This window comes from Tupaia chinensis, unplaced genomic scaffold, assembly GCF_000334495.1.
Source record: "Tupaia chinensis unplaced genomic scaffold, TupChi_1.0 Scaffold000606_1, whole genome shotgun sequence".
Classification (NCBI taxonomy): Eukaryota; Metazoa; Chordata; class Mammalia; order Scandentia; family Tupaiidae; genus Tupaia; species Tupaia belangeri.
Genome location: NW_006160124.1, coordinates 200,357 through 212,542, shown reverse-complemented (window position 1 = coordinate 212,542; position 12,186 = coordinate 200,357). Strand labels below are relative to the sequence as shown.

At 43.2% G+C, this 12,186-nt stretch overlaps 1 protein-coding gene across 6 annotated transcripts in view; it reads right to left on the bottom strand.

Annotated features, from left to right (window-relative positions):
• LOC102478068 (phosphatidylcholine translocator ABCB4) overlaps positions 1 to 12,186 on the bottom strand; it is a 91,105-nt gene that overhangs the window by 27,478 nt on the left and 51,441 nt on the right. For 3 of the 6 annotated variants that reach the window (XM_006158730.3, XM_006158729.3, XM_014591682.2), the window contains 4 exons: positions 9,584 to 9,760; positions 5,827 to 5,973; positions 2,137 to 2,241; positions 641 to 718 (listed from right to left, as the gene is read on the bottom strand). In XM_006158730.3, the coding sequence (XP_006158792.1) occupies positions 641 to 718; positions 2,137 to 2,241; positions 5,827 to 5,973; positions 9,584 to 9,760 (507 nt within the window). Of the gene's footprint in view, positions 1 to 640; positions 719 to 1,339; positions 1,420 to 2,136; positions 2,242 to 5,826; positions 5,974 to 9,583; positions 9,761 to 12,186 lie in introns of all 6 variants that reach the window. The other 3 variants (XM_014591680.2, XM_014591681.2, XM_014591683.2) reach the window with 2 other exon arrangements.

Sequence of the window (12,186 nt, the reverse complement as noted above, 5' to 3'; positions counted from 1 at the left end):
CTGATGGAAAGGATCATATTCTGGCTTTCTCTTGGCTTTTCTCCATAAAAACAGAGAATTCATGTGTGTACATTTTCTCACAGATCCTATGCTGGAATGTGAACTTACCAAGAGTGGACAACGAGTTTTATAGCCACAGCTACTAGCACAGTGTCTGTACATAGTAAGTAATGATTAAAAATTAACAAGTGAATTGATGTGAAAAGAGCACAGATGAGACAGAAATGCAACTCACGGGCCAACATTTGGGCAAGCCTAGAGTTAGTGTGGTCGATTTGAGCACAAATGCTACTGGCCACCTCATCCGTTTGTGTTAAGTCATGCTAGAGTTTCGAAGGACTCACCGGGTCCTATGTATGACCCAGAGAAGAGATTCATGTAGGGCCTTAACATGAGTGTCCATGTGAATAGAGATGGTTGTAAAACAAGCCCCAAAGGCTACCAAATTAAGCCTATTCCCATGAAAATCCTGAGTCCTTTGGATATTGAAGGACCAGGACACTTTGCAGGATCCTGAGCCATCCTCATGTGAATATCCTGGGGTGAAAACATCGACATTTGCACACCACTAAGAACAGGAAGAGTTTTATCATACAAGAAATCTGAAAATACAGAAACCTCCTCCAATGCTCCCACCTACCTGCCTAAGCATTGCTTTAAAAGCCATTGACCGCAGCCTTGTGGTGAGGATCTCGCCAGCTTTCCCAAACGTGAAGCCCTGGTTGACAAAAAAGACCATTGTCCTTTAGCTGTCATTAGTATTCTGACACGACACACAAGCAAATGTCTAGGACTTAACACTAATTCACAGTCTCAACTTAAATTCACATACTGCTGTCATTAGTATGCATTGGAATCATAAGACCGAAACTTCAAGAATGTCTAGTTCTGGCTTCTAAATTATCTGAAATAGGTTTGTTTTTCAAAACTTTCAAGGACACCATCTCAGTGACAAGGACACTTTCTTTAGCTACAAGTTTTAGTGTGTTCCTAGTACTTTCAATGAAACAGTCTCCAGTGTGTTGGTCTCTTCACAGCTCTGCCTGCACTCAGACTGGGAAACAATTACACTATTCTTCCTCACCAGGCCTCTTAGCCAGATAGTTTTCCTTTCTAATGATCACTCCAAGTTGGGGAGTAGCCCAGATGTCCAGAGCAGGGCTTGCTCCCAGGACTCCTGGGCTGGATGGGCCTCTAGTCACACTGTGAGTGTTGGGGAAGGTTTGAGAAGGGCACTCTGGGGAGTACAGGCCAGAACTGAGCCAGAGGATGGCCATGAGTGCCCCAGGTGAGCAGTGCCCCAGGTCTTCCCTATGCAGGGCCAGCCTGCCCCTCTCACCTCCTGCCTTTGCTGGCAGACTGCTAAGAGCACCACAGCTTTGGGTAACAGCATCCTGTCCTGCAGCCCCTGAAACACATCTGTATAACTGTTAATAGCTCTCCTCCCTGACACGTAGGGCTTGTGGTTGAATCAGACCTAGTGGCCACTAGCAAGGCAATCATTTCTAAACAGAAAGTTGGCTTGCTTTTACCATTGGTTCAACAATGATAATGCAGAAGCATGCTGGGCATGACTAGGAAACATTATTGTGTTGATTTAATAAATTAGATTCGAAAGGCCTGTGTGGTGCGCTTTGGGTTTAAAGTGACAAAAGAGGTTTGACATAGAAGTCTTACGAGGTAGAAAAATACAATTAAAGCAAGTTTGATTAGTTTATTTTGGCCAGATCTATACTATCTGCAAAATGTATATTCTTCCAAATAATTCGACAATTAAGTGGGGAAAAAATTCAGAGAAATTGCTTGACACGTGTAAAGAGTAACAACTTCCATTTTTCTAGTTTTCAGCCAGAGAAGTTTAAGTGGCTCTTACGATCTTCAGTGAACTCATGTCTTTTTTTTTTTTTTGGATCTTGGTATTAGAAGTTTGCTGAGCATAACTTTGCAACACACAGTAACTCAGCACCCAGGGGAGCCACAAGTCCTCTGGCTCCGGAGCCTACCCTCTAAAGGAGCCTTGAGCCAATAAAGTTTGCAATTCTCTTCAGTTTCAACCTTTACAAGCTGCATCAGGTTTCAACTAATTCTCTAACTGAACCATAGACTTGATGAGAGGGGTGAATCATAGGTACCTACCTGAAGAAAGAAAGTAAAAAAAGAAATAATTCCCAGACCTAAAAAAAGCAATGAGAACATGTTGCACTTCTGCTGCTTCACTGCATCATCCCCCGGTCCGAAAATCTATAAAAGAACATTTAAAATGCCCACTTAGATTGTTGCCAGCTAAAATCCGGCAGCCGTTTCTGTGAATAATCAAGAGCTGAAGCGAAGGAGAAAAGGAGTTTATTGAGCTCTGTTTGAGCACAGGGAGTGTCCGAGAGCTAACAAGTCCACAACCACCTCAGAACAAAATCTTCCAGCATATTATATACAATCGCCCTTCTCGTGTATCCATTGTTATCTATAACACAAATTTAGCTAGCTCAGTGTTACTCTTACCCTCCTGATTTTCTCAGAATGGTCTGTGCACCTTTTCCGTTCACATGATGTTTATAATCATGATTTTGTTCCTATGGTGACCCTGAATCTGTTCCATACATTTATAGGTTAAGGGAAGCCACAACATAACACAAATTTTCTTTAAGCTATACTGTGTAACAAAACTATCCAAATATCTGTGAGTAACTATTACTGTAAATGATAACATTATTACAATTTCTCCAATTAACCTATTACACTGTGTCCCTTAAGCAAAAATTCCCATCTCTTAAGATTTCTTGCCTTGGACTCAGTCCAGGTTGCACTTTATGACCATTGTCTAAAACAATTGGCTTAAGTCTCATTTTCTAAGTAAATAGGCTTATTTATTACCTTATTTATTACAACAGTTACAGATTATATTAGTTATATTAGTGACAGAAGCTGTAAGCACCCGTTTACCCTTTAGGTATAAGGAAGAAATAAAGTAAAGCAAAAACAAAAAAACAAACAAAAAAACTGATTAAAAAAGTGTTTGGTTTTTCCTGTTTTAAGATCACAGGATCGAGCCTTGTTTATTCTACCCATAAATAATGGCTCAAAAGTATCATATTTTAATAAACAGGCTGTAGTGTCTGGGGGAAGAGAAAAGAAACATGGTGAAAACTTTCCCGCCTGTGGGAACCTTCCCGCCTTCCACATCTGGAACACAGCAACCAACGGGCTCTGCTGCCTTCAGCCTTTGGCACCCCCACCACCAGTTGAACAGAAACATTGTCTCCCGTTGGCCAGGACAGGATGCCATAACACTGTGGCAACCACTCATTGGACAAGGGCCCCTATAAGAGGATGAGCAGCAATCCTTTGGGTGTGACTCCTACAGCCTCCGTTCAGACCGGGGACCTCACCCAAGAGCTTTTCACAGAATAAATTTTATTGGCTTTGCTAAATCCCAAGCCTGACTCTAGTTCTTCCGACTCTGCCTCCTCTTACTCTGATGCTGATCATAAGTCTGGCCTAACACAGGCTTCAGATATGTGGTGTTTTGTAATTGTGGTAAAGTACACAGAACATAAGATATACCATTTTAACCATTTTTCTTTTAATTGCCAGAGGGCACATGTGATCACCAGATAAAGACACAGAGAGGAAAAGTACCCCCAAATGGGACCTGGTCATGCTGCAATCCTTTTCCCTGTCTTTCTACCCCATCAGGATCTGGGGCATGCACTCACACTTGTCCATTGTGTTTTTTCAAAGCACCAGGGCTGAGATTTGAACGGTGCCCTGCTATTTGGGGTCTGGCTCTGAATGTCTGTTTTTTAACCACTATGCTAAGGGGATGGCCTCAAACCCTTTTTTTGGGGGGGGGGGCGGTGGAAGGTTTTTGCTATAGGGCGCATGTGCTCGCCAGACAGAGAGAGACAGAGACAGAAAGCGAGAAATCACCTCCCAGGGGGGATGGCCACGCCACAATCCCTTCTCGTCCATTCTCCTCTCGGGATCTTGGGCACGCACGCACATGCGCCCGGCGTGAGTTTTAAGCCACTGGGTCCAGGACACGAACCGCGGTCGACTACATGGGAGTCCAGCGACATAGCCATTAGGCTAACTGCTGGTCCCGGCACCAAACCATTTTTAACTACACAGTTCAGTGGCATTAACTACATTCATGTTGTTCAATCTTCACCAAGGTATCTCCAGACCTTTCTTATCATCCCAAAGTGAAACTCTGCATCCATTAAACAATGACTCACCAAACCTCCTCCCTGAGCCCCTGGTAATCTTCATTCTATTTTCTGGTTCTATGAATTTGTGGTTGTTAACAGGGGTGGAAACTGCATACAGGCTGTAGGTGGTTGCCCATTTTAGTGTTCGTTCCTCCTCTGCCCTCACTCTTCCCTCTGCCTGAGTTCCGTCTCCCTACCTTGGTCATCAAGGCCTCACTCCACCTTGTGCCTAGAGAGGCCTCTCCTGACCGTCCAGTGAAACAGCACTCCCAGTCTACCGCTGCCTGCCACTCCACCCCCAAATTCTCTGTTTTCTTTTTAAACGTTGTTATTCTTTGACACATTATACGTTTGTTTTTGTCTGCACGTTGTGTGTCTGCTTCGGTGAAAAGAATGGTGCTGGAGGCACGACTTGGTTTCCTTGGTGTGTCGCTGTATCTTACATCCAGAGCAGCACTTAGCACACAGACCGCCGCAGCCCCCAAACCTGGACACAGAGCGTATAGCCCTTACATTGTAAGAGAGCTGGGGATTGTTCAGAATTAGTTAGGAAATTTAATAGGATTTGGAGAATCCTTATTAATTCATTTGCTTCTGGGCTTGTGATCTTAATTGTAAACCAGTGTTTACAAAGTCAAAAGAATAATAAGCCCCTACATGATAGAGACTTAACTCATTCATGACCAAAACAAAGGAAGACGCTCCAATAATAGTAGAGGTTGACTAATGGGGTTATACAACAGAAAGTCTGCATTTGGAGACTTAGACATTTCTGATAACTCCCTATAAGCATCCCACAATGAATTTAACGGTTGGATAGTAGGAGTTTCCATTCTTAGTCTCAGAAGCTGTAAGTCTCGGAAGGATTGCTGCAACAGTGGTGCAGCAGCCATCACTTTTTTTTTTTTAAAAGAATTGTTTTATTTAACTTTATTTATTATTATTATTTTCTAGTTTGATCAGAGAGAGAGCAAGAGAGGGAAGTGAGAAAGCAAGGGACTTGAACTGTGGTCAGTCCTGTGGGAGTCCAGTGCCTGTCAGTGCCTTTCACTACCAAGCCACCTGCCAGCCCCTTTTTGAATATTTACTATGAGGCAGACTCTCGTCAATGTTTTCTGTACAGTTACCTCTATGGTCTCTTAATCCCGAGGCATTTTATGGGGCAGATTTACTTAATATATGAGGAACCTGAGGTACAGAGAGGGAAAGCCTTCTGTGGCAGGGCTGGTTGATCCCCAGAGCCTGGAGCCTTACTAAACAGGATGGCTTTGGCTCTCCCTTTCCCCCACCTACTCCCTACATTCCTGGGAGGTGTGGACCAGCTCTTCTCCACAAACAGAATGGGGAAGGCTGTCTGACCCGAGCCTCCGCCACAGGAAGAGAGCTAATGGAGATGCCCTATTTCTCCACCTCCCACTTCACGGCTCATTAGTATCATACATTGGGAGGCTCAAAGGCAACTCTGTTTTCCCTCATGGCTTTCCTCTAAAGGGAATTACAGACTTTGGCTTCATGTCACTTGAGGCTTCCCATCCCCAAAACAGAGCCAGTCAGCGAGGTGGGGAACAAGCCGCTGAGGTGACTTCACTCCAGTCATGGGTGGTGCTGTCACACTTACCGCTATCATCTCCGAGAATATGATGGAGAAGGCCGGCTGCAGCGCCCCGTTGGCAATGGCACATACTGTCCCCACCACAAAATAGGGCCATTCAGTCTTATTTAGCTTCAGGACCTTCAGAAAAGACACTGGGGGCACATTCACATCCTAGGACATAAAAATATCAGGATCAATGGTCGATGAGAATAGTCACCAGCACCCGAGGACATAAAAAAGGAACTCGCACACTGGGTGGATGACATGGCCGGCAAACGCCCAGAGAGCAGCACAGTGTCGGAGACAGGGAAGAGCTTTTGCGCAGCATACACCGGGTATGATTTGCTCACTCAGGAACAATCACGGTGTGACCAGCTCCTCTCTACTTCAGCCTCAGCTGAGTGAGAGGTGGCAGGCCCCAGGCCCCAAATGCCCTAGAATCCAAGACCCTCCTGTGGACTTTTACAGTCATGTGACAGTCATGGCTGGGTGCCCGGTGCTGAGCTGTAGTTTTCTCACATACAATGTGCAGTCCTGTCTGGCCAGGAAGATGTCAGGGCCCAACGAGACACTATTTGTGGGAGAATAAACATCTTCACAAATGTAGAGTGCTGTTAGGAGCCAGAGAACATGGCCCTGACCGTGCTGCATCTCTGTGCCATGTTCTTGACCCACAGAACCCAAAGGATTACACCCCCATTCTTTACCACTGTTTCCTGAGTGGCCTTCACTTATTTCATAGCCCGGTTTGTCTTATGATTGTTTATTTATCTGTCTCTTTTTCTTTTTTCTTTTTAAGAGGTTTTTGCTATAGGGTGCGTGTGCTCGCCAGACACACACAGAAAGAGAGACAGAAAGCGAGAAATCGCCCCCCAGGGGGGTTGGCCACGCCGCAATCCCTTTTCCTCCATTCTCCTCTCGGGATCTTGGGCACGCACACACACGCGCCTGGCATGATTTTTAAGCCACAGGGTCCGGGACGCGAACCACAGTTGACTACATGGAAGTCCAGCGACATAGCCATTACGCTAACTGCTGGTCCTGTATTTATCTGTCTCTTTTTCTAACGTGACTTTGTGTGTGTGTGCATGCATATGTGTGTGGTATATGTGCATGTATAAGTGTATGTGATTTTTTTTTTTTGGAGAGTTTTTTGCTATAGGGCATGTGCACTCACCAGAAAGACAGAGAGACAGAAAGCAAGAAATTACCCCCTCAGGGGGTATGGCCATGCTGCAATCCCTTCTCTTCCATTCTCCTCTCAGGATCTTGGGCACACACGCACACACATCTGGTATGAGTGTAAGCCCACTGGATCTGGGATTTGAACTGCAGTTGGCTACATGGGAGTCCAGCGACATAGCTATTATGCCAACTGCTGGTCCCCTATTTTTAGACAGGTCTTGCTATGTCAGGATTCTCCTGCCTCAGTTTCCCCAGTAGCTAGGACTGTAGGCGTGTACTACCACACCTGGCTTTTTTTCTTTTTTCTTTTTCTTTTTTTTTTTTTTTTTGTGGCATGGTCAGGAATCAAACCTGGCCTCTCCTGTGACCTCAAGCCTACCAAGCAGCTATGTCCAGGGTGCACTAACATAATTAGGCCTAATATTTGAGTTTTTTAAAAGGTGACTATGACTTCGTATTTCTAGAAACTAACCCAATTCCTGACACACATCAGGTTAACGGCAAGCACTGAACTAAATGTCTGCTCCAGCATAAAGGACTTGGGTCACCTGAAGAAGGATATTTTGACTATAGAAGCAGCTTAAGATAAAGATAAGGCTAGAAATAAAGGTGGCTATGACCTTAGGGTTGTTTAAAGAGGTTATAGGTGTCAATATGAAACAGAATGTAGAGGGAGGTTCTACTCGGCTCTCCTGCACATTGCCCATCTTCTCAGTATTTTAGTTTTATTTTTTTCCCCTCCATAGTTAACATTAGATTTTTCTAGACTACACTCAGGTCCCTCCCCTGGTCAGACCGAGCTCCCCCTCCTTCAGCACACTGGTCACTCTGTGATAGTACACAGGACGGTCTGGGAGGTTGTGGCATTTTCTCTCTCCCCCTCTTCTCCGTGCTTTTCTCCAAAAGAAGAATTCCTCTAAAACACTGGATTTTAAAGACATAGCCAATTAATTCTCAAAATAAATGAGAAATGACAAGTGCATAATTCCATGGCAAAGGGGGGGGGGTGCTGCTTATCCTGCTTATGCTAATGAAGCTCCACAATGGTCCAACTGTGGTTCCTCTTTCCATAAATAGGCCAAAGTTAGACCTCTGCGAGAGCCCTTGTAATTTCTGCTGCGGATAGTATTGTGGGCAGAGAAGCACAGACATGATAAACTCTTAGTAAGATTAGCCTCCGCAGATCAACACGAGAATAAAAATAAATTCTGCTTTTATCAGCAATTATCAAAATGTATCAAACCATCTCTTGAAATAAGAAAGTGTATTTTCTTGGAGTGGATTCCCACTCTATGATAAAATTGTTAACTTGAATTAATAATGTCCTAAATCTTCGGGGGAGGAATATTAAAGAATATATAGTTTTGTACCTCTGGCCATTCTCTCCTTATCTTAGAAAATTCCAATCTAATTCAGAGTATCCAAAATTGGCAAAGGTCCAGTTTTCCACACTTCCTGTATAGCTCAGTATGACCGTGTGATTAAGTTACAGCCAATGGCTTAAAAGTAAGAAGTTGCATGAGACTTGTGGAAAAATGTCTTTGTTACTTCCTGCTGCTTAGACATGACGTGAGGGCTAGAACTCCAGAAGCCATCTTAGATCATGTAGTGGCCCTGAGGAGGGAAGGGGCACGCCAAGATGGTGAAGGAGCCTGAGTCCATGGTAATTATAAAGCCACCATTCTAGCCCTCAGCTTTTCACCTTTGTGATTTTCTTTTTTTAAGGTGGAAGGGAAATAAAAACTTTATTTCCTTCAGCTAATGTTAATTCTGAGTTTCCTGGTATAATCTATTAAATGTAATCCTACTTAACAGAATATGCACATATCAGGGTCTTTTATTTTAGTCTAGACTTGTTATCTCTAGACTCAGAGATGAATGGCATATTTAATTTTTAATATTAAGCATCTCAGCACAAAGACTACATATTTGGATTTATTTATTTCCATTGGAAATCTATTTTTAATTGGGATTGATTCACTGTCAAATATATTTAAAATGTGAAATTTCCTGCTTTTATCCTTTCTTTTAATATTGCTAGAGGGCACATGTACTTGCCAGAGAGAGAAAGAGAAAAGGTGTGAGAGAGAGAGAGAAACTGAGAAAGCATCCTCCAGGGCAGATAGTTAAGTTACGATCCCTTCTCCATTTCTCCTCTCAGGATTTTGGGCAAGCACACACACCAGGAGTTTTTTTTTCAAGTCAGTGGGTCTGGAACTAAAACCATGCAGTCAGTCTTGTAGGATCCAGCTGCCTTAAAGGCTGTGCCACTAGATAGCCCAGCATTTCCTGATTTAAAAGAGTGTAGCAGGGCCAGTAGGTGGTGTGGTGGTTACGGGAGTTGGACTCCCACATGGACGACCACAATTTAAGTCCTGGACCTGGCAGCTTGCTTCCTCCCTTTCCCTCTCTCTCTTTTTGTCTCACTCTATCCCTCTCTAGTCAAATTAAAATAATAAATAAATAAAATAATTATTTTTTTAAAAAAGAGTGTGGCTCATAGCAGGGGCCATCTATACTTGAAAAATCTTTGCAAGGCTAAGAATATCAACAGAAAGACTATAAAATAAAATAATTTAAGTGAAAAACAACTTACAAGGTCATCGGTTTTCACATCAAGGCCATTCTGATTCATGCGTGAATTTCTAAGGCTTTTATGAGTAGAGTTCCTGAATACGCGTGACTTCCAGCCATTTGGGGCCATGCCAGTGGCAGCCTTTTCATCAGTTAGTTCAACTTCAAATTCTTCTGACTGGATCTGGCTTCCTGAGGTCTGAAAGAAAACAAAATGTTAAAATATGTGTGTGTGTGTGTGTGTTTTGGGGGTGAGAGGACAACCTGTGGCCCACAGGGCTGCCTGTGTGGCTTGAGAAACACGCCGGGCATGTGTACATACATGCCCAAAATCCTAGGGGTAAGGAGAAGTGGAGGAGGAGGGTATTGAAGTGTGACCATTCCCACTGGGGCATGCTTCCTCACTTTCTCTCTGTCTCTCTCCAGTGAGCATATATGCTCTCTGGTGAATTTAAAAAAAAAAAGTGTGTGTGCACACACATGAAAGTGTGTGTGTGTGTTCATATGTGTGCATCTCCAGCTGGATGAAACCTTTAAGTTTATAACTCTTAAACAATTTGGAATATTATGGGTCAAGATTTTCAGATTCCAGCTTCACAATCAGGGTTAGTTGGAAAACTATGAAGTGGATCAATACACAGAAGTGAAAAAAAAAGGTTAAACATAACAGAAAGGTTCAATTCAATTTGAATAATATGAGAATTTGGGTAGTCGACTGCAATTCGAGTCCCAGACCTGGTGGCTTAAATTCACGTCAGGCACATGTGCATGCATACCCAAGATCCCGAGAGGAGAATGGAGAAGGGATTACAGTGTGGGCCATCCCCGCTGGGGGGTGATTTCTTGCTTTCTGTCTCTCTGTCTCTCTGTCTTTCTGGAGAGTGCACACACCCTAAAGCAAAAACCTCTCAAAAGAAAAACATATTGGAGTATAAGAGTATTTTCTAAAAATTTAAAGACACATTTTTCATAATCCAGCAGGTAGGTAGCAATTTCCTCAATATGCAAGAATCCAAAGGACAAGTCAGTACCACTTTGAAAGGGAAGAAAAATAAATTGAAACATTACCAAAAACTCATTTTTTTTTGCAGGGGGGAGAGGTTTTTGCTATAGGGCGCGTGCGCTCACCAGACAGACAGAGAGAGACATAGAGACAGAAAGCGAGAAATCACCCCCCAGGGGGGATGGCCACGCTGCAATCCCTTCTCCTCCATTCTCCTCTCGGGATCTAGGGCACGCATGCACACGCGCCCGGTGTGAGTTTAAGCCACCAGCTCCCAAAACATCTCGCTCTTGGCAAATCACACTGGGCCTTCTACAAATGCCTCCCTTTATCTCCTTTTCTTTCATAATCTTATCTATACTAACAAGAGATCCATTTCAACAGGGAGTTCTTCTAACAAGCCCATTGAGATGGTAGCTTCCTTTTATGACTGAATGAACATTATCTGTCTCTCATAATATTTTTTCTGTGCCTTACCTAAAGCACTAATTTAGTTGATGTTGGGCATTTTAGCTGAGAGGACATTGAGCTCCAAAGCCAAAATGGTCACATTTCTTTTTTATCCTTTCTTTTTTTTTTTTTTTTAAGACAGTGTCTTTCCTTGCTGCATAGGCTGGCCTAGAACTTGTGATCCTTCTGCTTCAGCCTCCTGAATAGCTGAGATTATAGGTGCACATCATCATGCTCAACTTTCAAGATGGCTGCTTTTCTCCAGATAGTAAAAAAAAAGTATATATGTAAAGCCAACAGTGCTCATTTCTTACACCCAAATATTTAATCTGGCTCAATGACTGAATTGTGAAAAGTAAAACAATAAATGCTGCAAGGTAATATGGGTGAATAACCTTTAAAAAAATAATCTCAAATCCTTAAGAGATGGAGGGAAAGATTCATATTGCTTAGCTCTTTTAAGCTAGCAAAGAGGGAAAAAAATAGAAAGTGGCTGCCAGTGATCATTTGTAGGAACGTGGATTATGGTGACTTCCAAATGACTAAAATATACATTATTTATTTATTTATTTATTTTTGTTATAGGGTATATGGGTTCGCCAGAGAGAGACAGACTCAGAGAGAGAGAGAGAGAGACGGAAAGTGAGAAATCACGCCCCCCCACCCCCAGGAGGGATGATTACACAATTCCTTCTCCATTCTCATCTCGGGATTTTGAGTGCACATGCACAGCATGATTTTCCATTCCTCTAGTCTGGGGCTCAAACTGTGGAGTCAGCTATGTGGAATCCAGCTGCCTTATCCCTCATGCCACTTGCTATCTCTCATATTTGATTTTTAAAAAATAAGATTTCAATTAAAAAGAAAATAAGAATGCAGGGACCAGGTATGGTGGTGTGTCTGTAATCTCAATCACTTGGGAGGCTGAGATAAGGAAGATCATGAGTTCGAGGCCAGCCTAGGCAATGTAAAGAGACCCTGCTCAATATCTATAGAACTTTCCACTCTAAGGCCACAAAATATACATTTTTCTCACCCCTGCATAGAACATTGTCAAAGATTGATCATAGGATAGGGCTCAAATCAAGCCTTTACAGAAAGGCTTGAAACAGGACCAGCAGTTAGCCTAATGGCTATGTCGCTGGACTCCCACGTAGTTGACCGCTGGGCGT